Raw genomic sequence first — 19,583 nt, forward strand, 5'->3', positions numbered from 1 at the left:
AGCGTGACTCCTCCCACTTCTGACACCACGTGGCGTTCACAGAGAGCCAGGATGCCAGCTTGGGCTGAAACCCCAAGCCAGCTTTAGTTTCCTGGCCTCTTCTCTCCTTGCGCTGGCGTTTATGTGGCTCAGACTGCACACCCTCCCTTCCCCTTCCAGGGAAATTGATTTAAAATTAGAGTGTCAGAATAAAGATATGTGCAGATCCATGAATGACTGAATGCAGAAATACCTGCACATGTGCTCAGAATGGGGAAAGGCAGGTGAGGGACATAAGAGTATTAAAAAAACAAACTAACAAACCACACCCTAGGTACATTTATGGGTGTGGATGGCAAGCAACAGAACAGGGAATACTGTGAAAAAACGGGAACGTGTGGAAATTGATATGGATGTGAGAAATGGCACTGACAATTTTACCCCTCCCCTATGAAGCAAACCTCGTTCCGTTTTTTGTATTAAAAGAGTCAAATCGAACCTGTTCTGTGGTAAGAGACTCTATTCCATTTCAGTAGGAACATATAGCTCAGTTGCTAGATCATGAGACTTTTAATCTCACGGTTGTGGGTTCGAGTCCCACACCAGGCAGAATATGGGGTTGGACTAGAAGATCCCTGGGGTACCTTCCAATTCTTTGACTCTTAAGTTTTTACAGTCTGGCCCCTGCTCCCCGCTCATGTAATTTCATTCATTTTTAAAAATTTGTTTTTATTAAATATTTTATCGGGTTTGTTGTTGTTTAGTTGTTTAGTCGTGTCCGACTCTTCGTGACCCCATAGACCAGAGCACGCCAGGCACTGCTGTCATCCACTGCCTCCTGCAGTTTAGTCAAACTCATGCTGGTAGCTTCGACAACACTGTCCAACCATCTTGTCCTCTGTCGTCCCCTTCTCCTTGTGCCCTCCATCTTTCCCAACATCAGGGTCTTTTCCAGGGAGTCTTCTCTTCTCATGAAGTGGCCAAGGTATTGGAGTCTCAGCTTCACGATCTGTCCTTCCAGTGAGCACTCAGGGCTGATTTCCTTAAGAATGGATAGGTTTGATCTTCTTGCAGTCCATGGGACTCTCAAGAGTCTCCTCCAGCACCATAATTCAAAAGCATCAATTCTTCAGCGATCTGCCTTCTTTATGGTCCAGCTCTCACTTCCATACATCACTACTGGGAAAACCATAGCTTTAACTATACGGACCTTTATTGGGTTACCAAAGTACAGAAAGCTTCACAAATTTTCTTTTATTTGTTTCTTCCTTGCTGTATTATTTTATGGGTCAAAAACCTCACTACAGTATAAATGTTTGCAGCTGTTTGGCGTTTATTTCCAAAACTGGCAGTGAGGCCCGAACATGAATTATTTTTAGTAACTCTGATGTGGCGCTATCAGTAAATGTTGTGAATATTCAGCTTCCCCCAGGAGCCTTAGCAGAGTAGGAGGTTGCTGTGTTTAGCGTGTCAATGAAAGAAAACTTAGAAGCCTTTAAAGAATGATTCATCGCCACCTCATCTCCTTTGCAGTAAAGCGCTAGTCAATCAATAATCTTGCCGCTAACTCTGGGGAGGGTTTTTATTTTATTTTTTAGTTGCCTTCATAAAATATTTTAATTATCTCAAAATCATAAAATATAAGTAGGCACAATTTGCTTGGAACTCAGGAGGGTAATATGAACGAGAGGAAGAGATAAATGTTTGCGTTTCCACAAACTTAAATCAACCTCTATAATATGAAACCTAACGCAGAGCGAAACCAGTGAGTTATTGGCAATATTTAACTTCCCAATAATAGGAATAAATATTACAGCAGCCAGTTTATGTACTCGCTGTTATAGAAGAGAGAGAGAAATAAATACATTGTTCGGAACTGTGCATTAATCCCTCCCTTTGGCATGTTTCCCACCACCACAATTGTTCATTTCTTCTTTCCAACTGTTTTACAACTGTGCATTCCTTGGCTGGATCTAGATGCATCAAAGAAGTGTTTCAATCTAAAGCGCTGTAAATTTAAACAGGGAAATCCAGTAGGGGAAAACGGGACTCCACATTGCCATCTGGTGGCACACGATGTTATATCGCACATAAGGTAAAGGTAAAGGGACCCCTGACCATTAGGTCCAGTCGTGACCGACTCAAGGGTTGCGGCGCTCATCTCGCTTTATTGGCCGAGGGAGCCGGCGTACAGCTTCCGGGTCATGTGGCCAGCATGACTAAGCTGCTTCTGGTGAACCAGAGCAGTGCACGGAACCACCATTTACCTTCCCGCCTATTTATCTACTTGCACTTTGAGGTGCTTTTGAACTGCTAGGTTGGCAGGAGCAGGGACCGAGCAACGGGAGCTCACCCCGTTGCGGGGATTCAAATTGCCGACCTTCTGATCGGCAAGTCCTAGATCTGTGGTTTAACCCACAGCGCCCCTTATATCGCACATACAACACACAAATCACTTTTTCTTTAGCAGTCTAGCTGAGTCCCTTCTTTCTTATAGAAGTTACTCTTATTGTATTATTATATTAATGCAGTAGATGACAGGCTGTGAGAAGCTGCAAAGGGTCACTGTGTGACAGCCATGCTTGTGCATCGATTGCGCCTTCCGAACAGAAGGACCATCTCACGTCAGCAGGGTCAAACTTGGTGAGAGAGGGGGACTTGGTGCTCAACTTCTCTGCCCCGGGACAGACAAGCGGCAACACCGTGCGCTGGATTGGCCCCCTCTTGCCCAAACTTGCCAATTCCCTCTTCTATGCAAATATTGAAGCTGCAAGAACCCTGTCCTCTCTTTTCAACTGGTTACCCTACAGCGCTGACAGTGCTCACAGTGTGAGGCAGCTGCAGAGTGTTGCAAACTCTTCTCCCACCCTCTCTGCCCCAAATTTCCTGGGTTTCCTAAGTTAGCTTGCCACGGACACACTACCGTATTTTTCGCTCCGTAAGGCGCACCTACTTTTTTTTTTGGGGGGGGGGAATTCAAGAAAAAAAAAATTATTTAAAGGGAGCGCTGAGCAGAGCCTGAATACATCCCAGGCTCTGCTCAGCGCTCCCTTTCATGAGCCACGTCGAGCGTGTGTGCAGCGCTTGCGGCTTTTCCCCGAGGGGGCAGAAGGACAGCCCCTCAGTGACGGGCACCCCTTCTCCCTCCTTGGGGAAAAGCCCCCAAGAGCCACACACACACTCTGCACAGCTCTGTCCCTTCTCCCACCTCCCGCAAAAGCCAGGGATAGCCTCGTGAAGCCTCCCCAGGGCTCCCCGCTGCCCTGCGGAGGCTTGGTGGGCTATCCCAGAGCTGCTCAGGAGCTTGTAGGGGCTGTTGGGGGAAGCCTGGGTCCCCCCCAGCCCCCCCAAAACAGCTCGGGGAGCAGCGGATGCTCCCAGAGCTTGTGGGGCTGGCAGTGGGGGAAGCCCGGGTCCCCGTCCCCCCCCAGCCTCAGGGAGACACATTCGCTCCATAAGACGCACAGACATTTCCCCTTAGATTTTAAGAGGGAAAAAGTGCGTCTTATGGAGCGAAAAATACGGTAATTTGGCCCACAGGGCATTGCTGCTGAGGCAGCCAGGATGTGTGCCATTGTATTGGGATATTCATTTAAGTGCAGATGGAGTTCCTGAGCCCCACATTGCGTCTGGTGGCAGACACTGCCCAAATGAAGAGCAGGGCATTGAGGCAATTCTCTTAAAAAATAATTATTATACTAATTTTCATTTATAACAAACATTTCAACTCTAATTCTCACATTTAAACTTGGACTTCCCTCTCTTTCTGCGGTTCCTTAGATTTATTTACATCTTTCCCCACATATCCCAACCATCTCTACTTATTCCTACATATTTTCATAGATGTTTTTGAAACTGCAGGTTTCTACACTAATCCTGCCAATGTCCTAATCTGTGTGCAGTTTGGAGATATTCAACGAACCATTTCCATTCCTAAATAAAATGCTTCCTGTCTTGATTTCTCATTCTTCTGACATGTTTTTCCACTTCTGCATGGTCCATTAATTTCTGTAGCCATTCTTCTCTTGTTGGGACTTCTTCTTGGGCATTGAAACAATTCAACTTATCTACCAGGGTTTAGCTCTCTCTCTCTCTCCTGCTGCCAACACAGATGGGGGCGATGGGGACGACACACCACTGTTTGCGAAGAGGCAGGGAAGAATGCACAAGAGAGTTCCATGTTTTTGCACCTCCAAAATAGGTTTTGCAGCATAGATCAAATTCTACACACACACACAAAAATACCTAGAGTAGGTATACTTCATGATGGAGAAGTGTGATTATATTACTGGTGAAGAGTCGGCAGAAAACATATCCAAACATGCCTGCCACAGCTTTCCTGAAACTTCTCAGGCTGACTCACAACCATGATATCTGGAGTGGGTTGGTATGGAGAGCAGATTAAAATGCCGTTAGCATCAAAGAAAGAATCAAGGAATATTTAGTAGTCATGAATGCAAGACAACCCAGGGCAGGTGGCTCAAGGTTCACCCACGCTTTGAGGAAATGGGAGGCAGCGTAATATATTCTCGGTATTCAGTTCCACCCTGCTTCCTTCTTAACTTTTGCAGCAAGTTTACAGATGGTTCATCGACTGGTGGCCTAGCTGGGCATTGCGGGTCTTTCCAAATGGCAGCTATGGGATCAGAAAAGAGGCACCTTTCATGAACATGCTCTCTCTACGTCTTTAACGTAGAAGACAAGAAAGGATCACTGTAGGAGAGAAGTGGCCCCACACTGGTGGCGCTGTGCTCTAAACCACTGAGCCTCTTGGGCTTGCCGATCGGAAGGTCCGCAGTTCGAATCCCTGCGATGGAGTGAGCTCCCATTGCTCTGTCCCAGCTCCTGCCAACCTAGCAGTTCAAAAGCACACCAGTGCAAGTAAATAAATAGGTACAACCGCGGCGGGAAGGTAAACAGTGTTTCTATGCGCTCTGGCACTCATCACAGTGTCCTGTTGCAGCAGAAGTGGTTTAGTCATGCTGGCCACATGACCCGGAAAGCTATCTGTGGACAAATGCTAGCTCCCTCGGCCTGAAAGCGAGATGAGCGCCACAACGCCATAGTTGCCTTTGACTGGACTTAACCATCCAGGGGTCCTTTACCTTTACCTTTTATCCCAATGCTGTCCATGGGTGAGGGTACGTCTGCTGTCCATGAGGCAGCCTGCCAAGTGCATGTTGGGGATCACTGTGGGTCTTCAGCCATGGACAACGTTGGAGAGAAGCTAGTTCAGACACACCACTAAGGTACAAAGCCTGGTTTGTTTCCTCTTCGGTGAGCCAGGAGGAGGGCAGTGAAGGAGTGGTTTGCTTGTGAATGCAGTAAACCATGGTCAATCTTATGTATATAAAATCCACCGCACAAAGAAAATAAAACGTGAGGTGCCGAAATCCAAAAGGAGCAGAAAAGTCTATTTACGTATGCGACCCACAGCTGCACGGATGCTACTGGCCCAGAAATGGAAAGAAGATAAAGAAGAGAAGAATGTCAGATGGACTATGCTGAAATGGCTAAAATGACTGGAAGAGTTAGAAACCAGGAAGACCAAAATTTGAACAAGGAATGGGAAAATTTTATAATTTATCTTAAAAACTTGTAGTTTAAGGTTGATTCTGGATATAATGGAAGCATTAATATAAAAGATGTGGGAGGAAATGAATAATAATAGGATGGAAGTCCAGGAGATTCCTTGGAATCTTGTTTTTATGATTTATGTTTGATATATCTCTGTAAAATTTTATGTTGAAGAACCAAATAAACAACAACAACAATGACAACATCATACTGGGGAGACTAGTCTAGAACCCCTCTCCAACATGCAATTTTCTATGCTGAGGAGCTTTCAACCATACGAAGACCGAAGCAGTTTATCCACCTCTCAACATGAATTTCTCGTTTAAGCAACTGGTGTCCAATGTGTCCTGGAAACACCTTGGGTATTTTGAAGCTTATTTTCATTGTATGATTTTGCATGTGAAAATAAGAGTTTTTGGTTTTCCCCCCACTGAGAACATGCAAAATACAGTTTTCCTGCACCCTCCATGATTTTCAGCGATAGAGAAAAGAAGGAACTTGTCTATGTCAGTTGCTGATTTCAAGTATAGGCTATTTTATTGAGACAAGTTCAAAAATATACATCATTTCATCTTCAATGTTCCCATGATTAGAGGGCCCAGCCCATCTACAGCATCTGGGCTTCTCTTCTACAGCTTAAATGCCAATGTCACCCCGTCGCCAATGGTGAGCATGCTAATATTCACTCGCGGATCACGGAAGATCTTCTCATTCAACTGATGGAGGTGCTGGCCATCCAGATCATCTTTGGCTGGCTTAAGGATTCTCCCTGACCACAAAACCTATTAGAAAGGGTGGGGAGGGCAGGGGAGAGAAAATGTATACTTATTTTTACAAGAAAAACACAGCACAGTACACCTTTTATCCTTATATTTGCATATATTTCATTCTATATCATCTATATTTATTTCCATATGTGCCTAGGGCATGACATTGGAGTCTGACCAATGTACCACCAGATTTGAAACAAACAGCCCCTTTCCCAAAATACTCCTTAAAAAGTGTAGTCTGTAGCTCTGAAAATGAGATTTAAGCCATCTAATGACGACGACAATAATATATTTATATCCCACCAATCAGACTGGGTTTCCCCAGTCACTCTGGGTGGCTCCCAACAGAATATTAAAACATGATAAAGCATCAAACATTAAAAACTTCCCTGAACAGGGCTGCCATCAGATGTCTTCTAAAAGTCAGATAGTTGTTTATTTCCTTGACATCTGATGGGAGGGCGTTCCACAGGGCGGGCGCCACTACTGAGAAGGCCCTCTATATTTCAATCTTTGCTCATAAGTTGAGTCAAGCGGTCTTACTCCCAAACAAGGGACTGTACTTTTAGTCTTTCTCCCCCAGTACAAAATTGACTAATAGTAACTGAGATTTTTTTTAAGATACAAGAGATAATTCCCTTCCCAACAAAGTTCCAAATGCTTTTCCCCTTCTCCTCCTTTCCTTCCTGTTAGTAAAGGCATAATATGTGCCCTCTGTCCACCACCGCCAGTATTTCCCCCGTAAAACATACTCATGTGACTAAGGGCCTATCAGTTTAAAGCTGTCACCCAAAAATAAAGTAGTGGCTTCTGACTTCCCTTGAACTGGATGCTATGCATCAACAAAAGTCGAGTGTCCAGGTCAAGGGAAGTCGAAATCCTGCTCTACTCTGCCACACCTGGAGCCAGGCCATACCTGGAATAATGTGTCTAGTTCTGGGCACCACAATGTAAGAATATTGACAAGCTGGAACGTGTGCAGAGGAGGGCGACCAAGGTGGTGAAGGGTCTGGAAGCCAAGCCTTATGAGGAATGGTTGAAGGAATTGGGAATGTTCCAGCTTGGCGAAGAGGAAACTGAGAAAAGATATGATAGCCATGCCCAAATACCGTATTTTTCGCTCTACAGGACACACTTTTCCCCCTCCAAAAATGAAGGGGAAATGTGTGTGCATCCTATGGAGCGAATGCAGGCTTTCACTGAAGCCTGGAGAGCGAGAGGGGTCGGTGCGCACTGACCCCTCTCACTCTCCAGGCTTCAGCGAAAGCAACGCAAAGCCTCCAGAGCGTGGCGGGAGTGCCCGCCGGGCTCCGAAGGCTTGCGGATAGAAGCCTGCAGCCAGAAGCCCGGGGAGCACAGTGCCAACTCCCACTGCGCTCCCCGGGCTTCAGGCAGCTATCCGCGAACCTTCGGAGCGCTCCCCCAGCCTGCAAGCTCCGGGAGCGGCGGCAAGGCTACGCACAACCTTGCCGCCACTCCCGGACCTGTTCTGGGGGCTGGGGTCAGGGGAAGCTCGGGATTCCCCCGGCCCAGCCCCGTGGCTAAAAATGAAGCCAAGACAGCGAGCGGGATCCATCCCGCTGGCTGTCTTGGCTTCTGCCAAAGCTGCACGAAGCCTCTCCCGGCTGGAGAGGTTGTGCGTGGCTAAAGAGGATTCCCCGCCCCCCCCAAAAAAAACTAGGTGCGCCCTATAGTCCGGTGCGCCTTATAGAGCGAAAAATACGGTATCTAAAGGGCTGTTGCATGGAAGATGGAACAAGCTAGCTTCCTCCTGCTCACGGGAGGGTGCCTGTAACAATGGCTTCAAATTACAAGAAAGGAAATTTTGACTAAACACCAGGAAGAGCTTTCTGACATTAAGAGCTGTTTTGACAATTGAGCGGACTTCAACAAGTTTGTGGACTCTTCTTCCTCGGTGGTTTCTAAGCAGAGGATGGAAGGCCTTCTTGTCATGGATGCTTTAGGGGGTTGGACTAGATGACTCTGGGTGCCCCTCTTCGAAAGCTCTACAATTCAATGATTCTATACTGTTCATATATCAAATTATCTGTTGGAATTCTTTGAAATGATTTAGTATTTGATTGTCAAACAGGCTCCACCAATACCTATGCTCCAATGAATTTGTTAAGAACTTTTAATTTGCCACGAGACTTTCTTGAGGAAGCATGCTGTGCTTACATTATCAATTGCTATTATTCCTCCTTTTCTCACGAGCTGTAAGCATCTTTCATAGTAATCGTTGTAGCCATCTTTGTTAGCATCTATGAAAGCAAAGTCAAATGTCCCAGCTTCGCCATTTGCCAGAAGTTCATCTAGACATTAAAAAAAGGATGATTTCATTTCAAATAGGAAACATCTGTAGGACTGTTCAATTTCAGTGAAATTAGCAGACTCCTCCCATTAGCAGTGCCTAATCTACAATAGCGCTGTGCCATAACATTCATAGGAGTTTGATTTTTGTGTAAGTTGACATTTCAGAGGTGAGGGGCCTACCAAAAAACAAACCATCCTTTATGAAAAAACAACACTTTTTAAGCCACTCTCCTGACACACCACTAAACTGGTAAACCCATTTTGTTATCTACTCTTCTCAACCAGTATGACATGTCACAATTCAGCTGCACATTCTATAATTTCCAGGCATTATTGACATACCTAGTGTTTGGATGGCCGGCTTTATCCTTAGGTCAATTTTGTGATCCACTCTTGCCTGAAGTGAGAGAGGGGTAAAAGGTTATTTCCTAGGAAAGGCATACAGTTGTACATTGGAAGTCGAACAGAATCCGTTCCAGAAGTCAGTTTAACTTCCAAAACGTTTGAAGTTTGAAGCTTCTGATTGGCTGCAGGAAGCTCTTGCAGCCAACCAGAAGCCACGGAAGTCCCATCAGATGTTTGGGTTCCAAAAGAACATTCGCAAACTGGAACAAAACTTCCGGGTTTGAGGCATTTGGGAGCCAAAACTTCCCGAGTTCCAGGGCATTCGGGATCCAAGGTACGACTGTACTACAGGTGATTTTGAGACAGAAGGCCTGACAAAATCAATGTCTTTTCATATGTAATTTATCCATTTCATTGGATATCATTTGCTCTGCTTGAAGGCCAAGGTTAAGAGGTCTTCATCTGTGAATTGGAGTACTGGGAAGATTACGTGGAACATTAAACCACTCTCCACAAGTGTTACTAACCCAAAGCAAGCTTTATGCGCCACCTATATACATCGTTTGTGGCCTAAAAACCCCAACTTCTGCAAAGTTTCCTTTTTGCCACAACTGACCAGGTAGGTGGTTGTTTATGGCATATACTAAATCCCTGGATTTGGGAAATCAGAGTTGAGAGGAAAAACAGAGAGGTGGTGGAAATAAAAGCTGAGTGGTTCAGCTGTGGCTTAGCTGGAGGCTACAAACCATCACCTCCTCGGTCCTTTCTCCAGCCATCTTAGGCAAACAGCCAAAGTCAAAAATTCTGAAATCACTTTGTTTCAGGGCTGAACGTGAAAACACAGAGAACGCTGCCAAATGGAAGCCAGTTGGCTGATAGTTGATATAAGTCATATCCACATTTCCCCTTACAAAAAAAGCAGAAAATTTGTGGGGCATGACTGGGCAAGGAAATGGCACACCCTTTTGTCTTTGCTTTTTAATTTCTACTTATTTAATTATTGGAGGAGGAGGAGGAAGAGGAGGAAGAAGCCACTAACTCCTCTGATGAGATAAGCGGTTTTCTTTCTTTCTTTGCCTATTACAGGATGGGAATGCTCGGCTTTCAGAACACAAGAAAATCTACAAAAATAGTGCCACGTCAGAGGCAATGCCCTGTGGCACATATTGCTGAACTACAAGTCCCAGCATCCCTGAGAATTGCCCTCATGGCTGAAGGTGCTGGAGTTTAACAGCATCTGAGTGGCGCCAGCTTGGCCACTCCTGCCCTCTTAGGCACCCATGCCATGCAACCATATGCCGTGGATACACTTGGCAGTGGGTGAGAACCTGTTTCAGATAAAAAATATTGCACTACGTACGTGCAGAAAAGGGGAGAAAGTCCTCATATTTCGAGAAAAGCATCAAGCATATGTTTCAATCTCTTCCATTGAAGGTAAGAGGGAGGATTTAAAACAGGATTTGACATCCGGCAAGATTGTGTCCAATGCCCTAAGACGGAATGCAACATTTGGACGCGGGTGGCGCTGCGGTCTAAACCACTGAGCCTCTTGGGCTAGCCGATCAGAAAGTTGGCAGTTTGAATCCCTGCAATGGAGTGAGCTCCCGTTGCTCTGTCCCAGCTCCTGCCAACCTAGCAGTTTGAAAGCATGCCAGTGCAAGCAGATAAATAGATACTGCTGCGGTGGGAAGGTAAACGGCATTTCCGTGCGCCCTGGTTTCTGTCACAGTGTCCCATTGCGCCAGAAGCAGTTTAGTCATGCTGGCCACATGACCCGGAAACCTGTCTATGGACAAATGCCGGCTCCCTCAGCCTGAAAGCGAGACGAACGCCGCAACCCCATAGTTGCCTTTGAGTGGACTTAACCATCCAGGGGTCCTTTATCTTTACTAGCTAGAGCAAAGATTTCAAACCAATGCGTCACAGTGTCATCACCTATGGAGCATAAAGATGCTTTTGCATTTGTAAAATGGTGACCGCAGGCATTCTGTACCTTGCGGGACGCTAACGGTGCCAGCATCAGTTACTGGTAATGTAGCCATTATTGCTAGGGAGTGGCTGCAACATTATTTCGCAAGCAGTTACCTGAGTAAGTGCCAAATAACACTTCGGCGGTTGTATTTCTACAGGGCCAATAGCAGCTTGCTGGGGGGGGGGGAGGGAGGAGAAGATTTAGCTCTGTGGTTCCCAAAGTGGGGCAATTTGATTTTTAAGGGGGGCAATTCGAGAATGAGTTATTAGCAGTGATTTTTTTGCATTTCTTATGGTCCTAGGGGCCTCATATATGGTATATAAATATATTTTGTGACGTAAATATTTTTAAAATTAAAATTGGCATGTACACGGCAGTCAGCTGGTGGCAATGGAGAGGTTATCTAAACAGAAAAGGTTATCTAAACAGAAAATACATGGCGCATTCAGGGGGAGTAGTGCTCTGGGAGCACTCAGTCAACAGTTGTGGAATTTCCCCCTGCTCTGAGCACTGGTGATCAGCAGGAATTCAGATACCTCAGGAAATTCGCGATTTATCCATAATAAGAATTATATGTCACGGGGGGGGGGTCCAGGATTTTAGAGATGCTTAGATGGGGCATGGCCAAAAAAAAGGCTGGAAACCACTGATTTAGAAGGAAACAGATTCAAGGGGAAAGGTTGATATACCCTTTTAAGCCCAGCTGCACCAACCAAACCCGTACTTCCCTGCATTTGATTCAGAGTTAAAAACTAAGACACCCAATGCCTGAAATGACAGATCTCCCGTGTAATATGTTGCTTAGCTCCAGTTCTCAGGTCTCCCAATCCTCAGGTGTGTCGGCGCAGCTCATTTACCTCTTTCCACACTGGCTTTCCGATATTGGCATAATCTTCGCTTATATCGCAGGCAACGACTCTGCCATCCTCGGGTATGACCAGAGCCATGTTTAAGGCATTGTACCCTGTAAAGACACCTGAAACACACCAGGAATTATGGGCAGTTGTCGGAGCCTGGTTCTTATTTCTGCGACACAGAGAGTTCCACGAGTTCTAGATCCCATTAATTGGTATCTTAACACAACCTCCTCCAGGCATGAGAGACTGCAGATGTCCTCAGTACTTGTTTTTAGAGAGAGAAAAATATTAAAAATAATATCCTGGCCTCTTGGGTGGGTTATTCCAATCCTACTAATGATTTTCGCTGTTTACAATGGTTTTTAAGATAAATTATAAAATTTCCCCATTCCTTATTAAAATTTTGGTCTTCCTGATTTCTGATTCTTCTGGTCATTTTGGCCATTTCAGTATAATCCATCAACTTGATCTGCCATTCTTCTCTGGTAGGGTTTTGAATATTTTCATGTTCTATTTGGAGAATGCCATTGCGTCATGAGACAGCTACAGTGGGGGGGGGGGAGAGAGAAGCAGGCTCCACAAATCTCTTGGTCCTTTGCCCAATGACCAATCCTGCATGGATGCTTGGGATGTCTCTGCAAAACCCACAAATTGCTCTTCTCTGCCCCACCCCGAATTATGTCGCAGTCTCTAGTAACTAATGGAGAAGCGGAGATGGTGGCAGAGGCGGCCCAACTGAAACTTGCGTGCCAAGTGTTTTTTCCACTCTCATTTGGCCCTGCCATGCCCTTCCTGTAAGCAGCTCAGAATGGCCCTCTCGGCCGTGGATTAAGCCCTGAAATGCAATTATTCAATGCTTACTTATTTATAGTGTTTGCCCTTGCGACTTCACAACGCTCAGAGCAATCTAACCGCAGCCAATGTACATTTGCAGGAGCTGGGGCAAGTTTGGGACTACAATATGGTCTGGGATGCAGCGCAGTTCGGAAGCCACTTCCTGGAAAAATAAAACTTCTCGGAATGCTTGCCCTAAGAGGTTGCAGCCTGCTCAGTGCTAAGCTTCCATTCAACATTGCCCTGGCCAGCTCAGCTCAAAGAAGCTAGGATAATTCAGACAGGGTTCAGGCAGGAGACAGCGTTCTTTGGAGAAACCAACGCAACGTTTTAAGGTGGAGGGCCAGGGATTGAATGCTGAGAAAGTCTCAGAAATTCTCAAAGAACAAACGTTTGTTGCAGAATTGGGAGTATTTGTTCCTCTGCCTGAGTCCACAGCCTGAAAAGAACACGGGGATCTTTAGAGTCAAGCCAAATGTAGCAGCCAAAGAACAGAAACTAAAAAGTGGTTGGATGCTAAGCAAAGTAACGGGCTATGTTGAATCAGCCAAGCTAATAACTAAAATACGAGAATCTAATGATGACTGGTGTTTTTTATTTTGACGAATGGAAACCTTTTTCAGATTATTTGAAGAAACACTATAGCACGCAGAACCTGCCAGCAGGTTTCAAACTATGAGCAACAGAAAGAATGAAAGATTATTGTGTTATGACTACAGTGGTACCTCAGGTTAAGTACTCAATTCGTTCTGAATGTCTGATGTTAACCTGAAACTGTTCTTAACCTGAAGCACCACTTTAGCTAATGGGGCTTCCCACTGCAGCCGCGCCAAGAGAGCACAATTTCTGTTCTCATCCTAAAACAAAGTTCTTAACCTGAAGCACTATTTCTGGGTTAGCAGAGTCTGTAACCTGAAGCGTATGTAACCTGAAGTGTATGTAACCTGAGGTACCACTGTATGTTAAAAGAGAGGGAAGGCAGGATGCAGCACAGGGGAGATAAGAAAAACGTCATGGAAAATAGGATAGGATGTTGACACACTCTCTCTAATGCACTGGAATTTTTATGTGGATTTTTTTTTTTGAAATTCAAGGAATTTTTTTTTTAAAAGAAAGAAAGTGACTGGATGCCAGACTTCCAGTGGACATAAGGTCACTTCTCTTCCAGATGTGATTAGCAGGCAACAGCCACATGGCCCACAGATCCTGCAATTCAGACTACAGATCATTCTGGAGCCATCCCTGCATAAACAGAATGACTTACCTACTTCAATGACCTTCTTTGCTTTGATCAGCCTCGCCAGGTTGGCCAAAAGCTGGGCCTCATCAATAGACACCATCATATTTTTATTGGGAAGGTTCCAAGTAACCTAGAAAAGAACATCTGCTTATTACAAGTTGCTAACTTACTGATCAGTAACCAGTGCTACAAGTTATTATGGGGGGTGGGGGCTATTTGTGCATTCGAACACAATTTGCCTTTGGCTGATTTCTCCATTTGCATGACCAGAGAAATGACAATAAGCTTCTGCACAGTGCTATTTATTTTCTAGAAAAAGAGGTGCCGGAACTCTCCGTGAATGCTACCCCTGTTCTTAGAATGGCAATGGCGGCCACCTGAGTTCAAGCAAGTTCTGGCTGAAAAAACCCCTGCTTCTGCATATTATTATTAAGCAGCTATCCTATCTTTAAAAGACATCTGAAGGCAGCCCTGTTCAGGGAAGTTTTTAATATTTAATGCTGTACTGTTTTTAACACTTGATTGGGAGCCACCCAAAGTGGCTGGGGAAGCTCAGCCAGATGGGTGGGGTATAAATAATAAATAATAATAATAATAATAATAATAATAATAATAATAATCTGGGACGCAGGTGGCGCTGTGGGTTAAAGCCTCAGCGCCTAGGGCTTGCCGATCGAAAGGTCGGCGGTTCGAATCCCTGCGGCGGGGTGCGCTCCCGCTGCTCGGTCCCAGCGCCTGCCAACCTAGCAGTTCGAAAGCACCTCCGGGTGCAAGTAGATAAATAGGGACCGCTTACCAGCGGGAAGGTAAACGGCGTTTCCGTGTGCGGCTCTGGCTCGCCAGAGCAGCGATGTCACGCTGGCCACGTGACCCGGAAGTGTCTCCGGACAGCGCTGGCCCCTGGCCTCTTAAGTGAGATGGGCGCACAACCCCAGAGTCTGGCAAGACTGGCCCGTATGGGCAGGGGTACCTTTACCTTTACCTTAATAATAATAATAATAATAATAATAATAATAATAATGTCTTTGGCTGTAAGTCATTTGAGTTGCCTTTAGCAAAGAAAAAGCAACTGATAACTCTGACAAATAAGAATAATAATCACAATAATAATTGTAAAGGCTATGCACTGAATAGGAGGGGATTTGGGGAAATTATTGATCCACGACTGAATAGACAGGTAACACAGGGATACACATTTTCAAAACTGTTACATGCAGTGGCGGAGCTTCACACTCTGGCACCAGGGGGTGGAGAGCAGTGGCGGCAGGGCATCCTGGGGGTGTAGCATGCCCAGCGCGGGCGGGCGGGCGGGGCAGCCGCAATGGCGCCCCACTGGGATCGCACTGCCAGGGGTGGTGCGCCTCCCTGCACCCCTCTTCCTCCGCCAGTGGTTACATGAATTAATATTCACTACAATGAGAGCTTCAGCTGTCGCAAGCTCCTAGAAAGTACCTATAGGTCAGCCCTGTTGCATTTGTTGTTGTTTAGTCGTTTATTCGTGTCCGACTCTTCGTGACCCCATGGACCAGAGCACGCCAGGCACTCTTGTTGCATTAAACAGGGCTATATAGAATTGCAAGGGTATTTAGAATTGAGTTCACAGCGGCAAGGGGAAAGGAGAGTCCACGCCATGATACGGCCTACTTCTCACTGAGGCTTAGCAGTACCACTTCAGAGGAACACAGCCTGGTGTTCACATGATGCAAAGTTCTCTCAGGAAAGCAAAAGCTAAATTCCTCCACAAACAAGACTAGCAGGTTGGGGAGAAACCTAACTGAACACCTCTCTCTCTTGTCTTGAGTCAGCATTCAGTCAGCCAGCGTACCTCTCCACTTGCAATGGAACCCAGCATGGCCACATTTACAGGGGGAAAGGGGGGGGGTCCTGGTCTTTACTGATATTCTATTGTTTTTTTAGAAGGCTATATGGGAATTATCTGGTGAAAACAGCACAGAAACATGAGGCGGAGCTTGTGGGTTTCATTGTGGGCCCCATATACCTTTTCCTTGAGACAACACAGTTCTGATGCGAAATGAAACCATTGCAGAAAATAAACAACCATATATTTTTTTCTGGCATGTCTATCCTTATCATCTCATGGAGAAGACAAAACCCAGTTCTGGGCATGAGCAAGTTCCTAAGTGGACTCTGAACAGGGCACTTATGTGAGAGCTGAAGTCGGGAAGATAGACCCAGTAGAAAGACATACTTACCAATCTTAGCTTCTTCAAAGCCGGGTGCTCCCTCAAGGAGTAATCCAGTACGTACTGCAGTAATGGGCTGTTTTTCCCTTGGAAACGGCTTTTGGGAGTTCCAAAGGGAAGGCCTGAATATCGTCTGCCTTTTGGGAAAGAAATAAGACAAGCATAGAAACCCGTAAGCTTCCAAAGATTTCTGGTGTGGATGCATGCACACATCGCTCCCTTGAACCTAAGGGTTTCCCTGTTCACTTCAATGGTGGAAGCAGATCCGCCCATTTACAGGCCTGTCTTCTTCAAGGAAGTTCGTGGTGAAGCTCATCCCAAACTCAATGTGTACATTAAAGCACAAGAGCCCTGGGACAGGGGCTGTGCCCCACCCTCTTCCCCACAGAAAGGCATCACAGGACTGGGAGCATGCAGATAGCCGCAATGTGAATTTTCCACAGCCCCCCCAAACTGAACAGAGCACCACAGCACTACAGTGAAACTCTACTATGATGTCCCAGGCTCCATCCAGCCTTGAACAGGGGGGCTGTTACACTATACAGTGGTACCTTGGTTCTCGAACTTAATCTGCTCCGGGAGTCCGTTCAACTCCCCAAACCATTTGAAAACCAAGGCGTGTCTTCTAATTGGCTGCAGGAGCTTCCTGCACTCAATTGGAAGTTGCATCAGACGTTCGGCTTCTGAAAAACATTCGTTCGAGAATACAAGGGATGTGGGTGGCGCTGTAGTCTAAACCACTGAGCCTCTTGGATTGCCAGTCAGAAGATCGGCGGTTCAAATCCCTGTGACGGGGTGAGCTCCCGTTGCTCTGTCCCAGCTCCTGCTAACCTAGCAGTTCGAAAGCTTGCCAGTGAACATCATAACCAGACACTGGAGAGACCTGTCAGGAGTAAGCATGGACCAATGGTACCAAATAGTATGGGAAACAGCCTTACTAGAAAAATTAACCAATCAACTGAAACTGACACGGGGTCAAATAGAAGAAGATGCCTTCACCTCGGTATGGCTCCCCTTTATCACACACACAGCCCAACAAGACAACGACAAAAATCCACCAACAACATACAAATCAATATGGCTAACCTGATCCAAAACACCCACCCACCCCACTCACACATGAAAACAAAGAACACCACAGCCAATCACAAACAAACAACCACACACTAGGCCAACCCCAAACTCTCTCACCACCAAAGAAACACAGGTGAATAGCAGAGAACCTGCACAAGCAACGCTGACACAAAACCCCACATATATTAAGTAAAATAGAAACATCGCCACCTGACCCCACCCCCACTCACCTTTCCCCCCTCCACCTCTTCCCCCCTTTCTTCCTAATGTCTCAATAAATGAAACTGATCTGTAAAAAAATGTTACTTGAAAAAAGAGAGACATTGCACATACTTTTGTAAACCAAGAAAATCTTTAATAAAAATACGTTAAAAAAAGAAAGAAAGCATGCCAGTGCAAGTAGATAAATAGGTACCACTGTGGCGGGAAGGTAAATGGCATTTCCATGCGCTTCTGGTTTCCATCAAGGTGTCCTGTTGTGCTAGAAGCGGTTTAGTCATGCTGGCCACATGACCTGGAAAGCTGTCTGTGGACAAACGCTGGCTCCCTCAGCCTGAAAGCGAGATGAGCGCCATACCCCATAGTCACCCCATAGTTAACCATCCAGGGGTCCTTTACCTATTATTTATTTATTTATTTATTTATTTAGAGTGTCACATAGTGTCAGCATCCTGAACTCCCCCCCGTTTGTCCTGTTAAAGGGAGACTGGGGCTTGCCCTAACCCTAAACCCATGAGTTCATTAGGGTTTGGGTTGCCCCTCCTGCCACCCAGCCCACCCACGACTCCACCCACGCGAACGCGCAACAGGGCGGCGCCCACGTGGATCTTGCTTCCAAGGCGGACTCAGAGGACAAAGGGATCTTAGTCTCAGGATCTTACCTATTAGGAATCCTGCGAAAGCAGCCACCCCCAGCGCTGCAGTCCCGACGACTGCTTCTTTGGAGAGGTTGAAAGCGGGCATTTTTGGGGTTTTATTTTTTGGGTTTTTCTTGTAAAGCGTGTTAGGGAGAGAGGAGGCTTCCTGCAGCTTTGCGCGCCGAAGTGTACTTTCTCCCCGCCGCGCTCACGTGACGCCTGCAAGCTCTTGCTGTCGTCACTGGAAGGGAGAGGAAATTCCCGGTTTGGGCACGCGCGCGCGCGCAGGGGTGAAACTGGGGGAAAGCCCACCGGTCTTGGGGGTAGAGCAACCAGGGCGTCGCAGGCTCGACCCCCGGCAGCTGCGAAAAGGCTGAAAGCCTGGACAATCGTAGAAAGATCGAATTGTAGAGTTGGAAGAGGGGCACCCAGAGTTATCTAGTCCACCCCCTGCGATGCAGGAATCTCGAACGCAAGCATCCAGAACAGATGGACACCCGGCCTCTGCTTCTAAATCTCCAAGGAAGGAGAGTCCGCAACCTCACGAGGGTGTTTCTTCCACTGTCTTAACAACTTTTTTTTTTAAAAAAACTTTTTTTATTTTGACAAAGTAATAATCATAAATAAGTAACAATAAAAATGTGCACCCCCACCTAGACCATTCCATTGTAACTATCCGACCTCCCAAAATGTCAGCTTCCTGTTTAGTTGGAATCTCCTTGAAACCTTGTAACTTGATACTGTACCTTGATACTGTGTTTTAATTTGTTGGCAGCCGCCCAGAGTTCCTGGGGTAACACCAGGCATAGGCAAAATCTGCCCTCGTCCACCTGTTTTGTGACTACAACTCCCATCATCCCTAGCTAACAGTACCAGTGGTCAGGGATGATGGGAATTGTAGTCCCAAAACATCTGGAGGGCCAAGTTTGCCTATGCCTCTTATAGGCCTATATAGAGACTTCCTCATAACGTCTGATGTAGAAGTGCAGTCTGGTTGCCCAACTTCTGCTCTAGCTATTATTATTATTATTATTATTATTATTATTATTATTATTATTATCATTTCTATTTATATACCACCCTTTGTCCAAAGATCACAGGACAGTGTACAATATTAAGAACATAATTTACACAGTTTGACCTCACCTCTGAAGACACACACCTCCATTGTCTTCCGACACAGATTGATGCTTATATATATGTATATGTCTTTTAGAAATGGGTGGGAAGTTTTTAATGTATTCCTCCCCACCCCCAGCCTGGTTTTAATGTATCTATGGGGGTTTCAGGGTTGTAAATTGCTTTGGGTTGCCTTGGACAGGGGTGGACTTTGATAACATGGCACCTAGAACGAGGACTAAAAATTAGTGCCCCCTGCAAATATTTCTTATTTTCACAAAAAATCCTTTTGGTACAGTTGCCTTCTGATGGACCTTCTCAGTAGGTACCTGTATAAATATTATTATTATCATTATGCCCTCCTTTGGCTCGGAGCCCTGTGTAGGCTAAACCACCCTAAAACCAGTGCTACCTTGGGCAAGATAAGGTAAAGAGGTAAAGG

At 45.8% G+C, this 19,583-nt stretch overlaps 1 protein-coding gene and 1 long non-coding RNA gene across 2 annotated transcripts; one reads left to right on the forward strand and one right to left on the reverse strand.

The window, feature by feature from the left end:
- Positions 1-6,067: 6,067 nt before the first annotated feature.
- COMTD1 (catechol-O-methyltransferase domain containing 1) lies at positions 6,068-18,247 on the reverse strand. The gene is made up of 7 exons (XM_079975485.1): positions 18,047-18,247; positions 16,101-16,228; positions 13,912-14,017; positions 11,814-11,932; positions 8,982-9,036; positions 8,505-8,638; positions 6,068-6,338 (listed from the first exon to the last, which is right to left on the reverse strand). The coding sequence occupies exons 1-7, from the start codon at positions 18,126-18,128 to the stop codon at positions 6,186-6,188; spliced, it is 777 nt and encodes a 258-aa protein (XP_079831611.1). The 5' UTR covers positions 18,129-18,247; the 3' UTR covers positions 6,068-6,185.
- On the forward strand, positions 11,939-13,758 carry LOC307215815. The gene is made up of 2 exons (XR_013838632.1): positions 11,939-13,365; positions 13,619-13,758. It is a non-coding gene; the product is annotated as an uncharacterized lncRNA (long non-coding RNA).
- Positions 18,248-19,583: the final 1,336 nt, after the last annotated feature.

The sequence above is a fragment of the Podarcis cretensis genome (genome assembly GCF_951804945.1).
Source record: "Podarcis cretensis genome assembly, chromosome: 5".
Taxonomy (NCBI): Eukaryota; Metazoa; Chordata; class Lepidosauria; order Squamata; family Lacertidae; genus Podarcis; species Podarcis cretensis.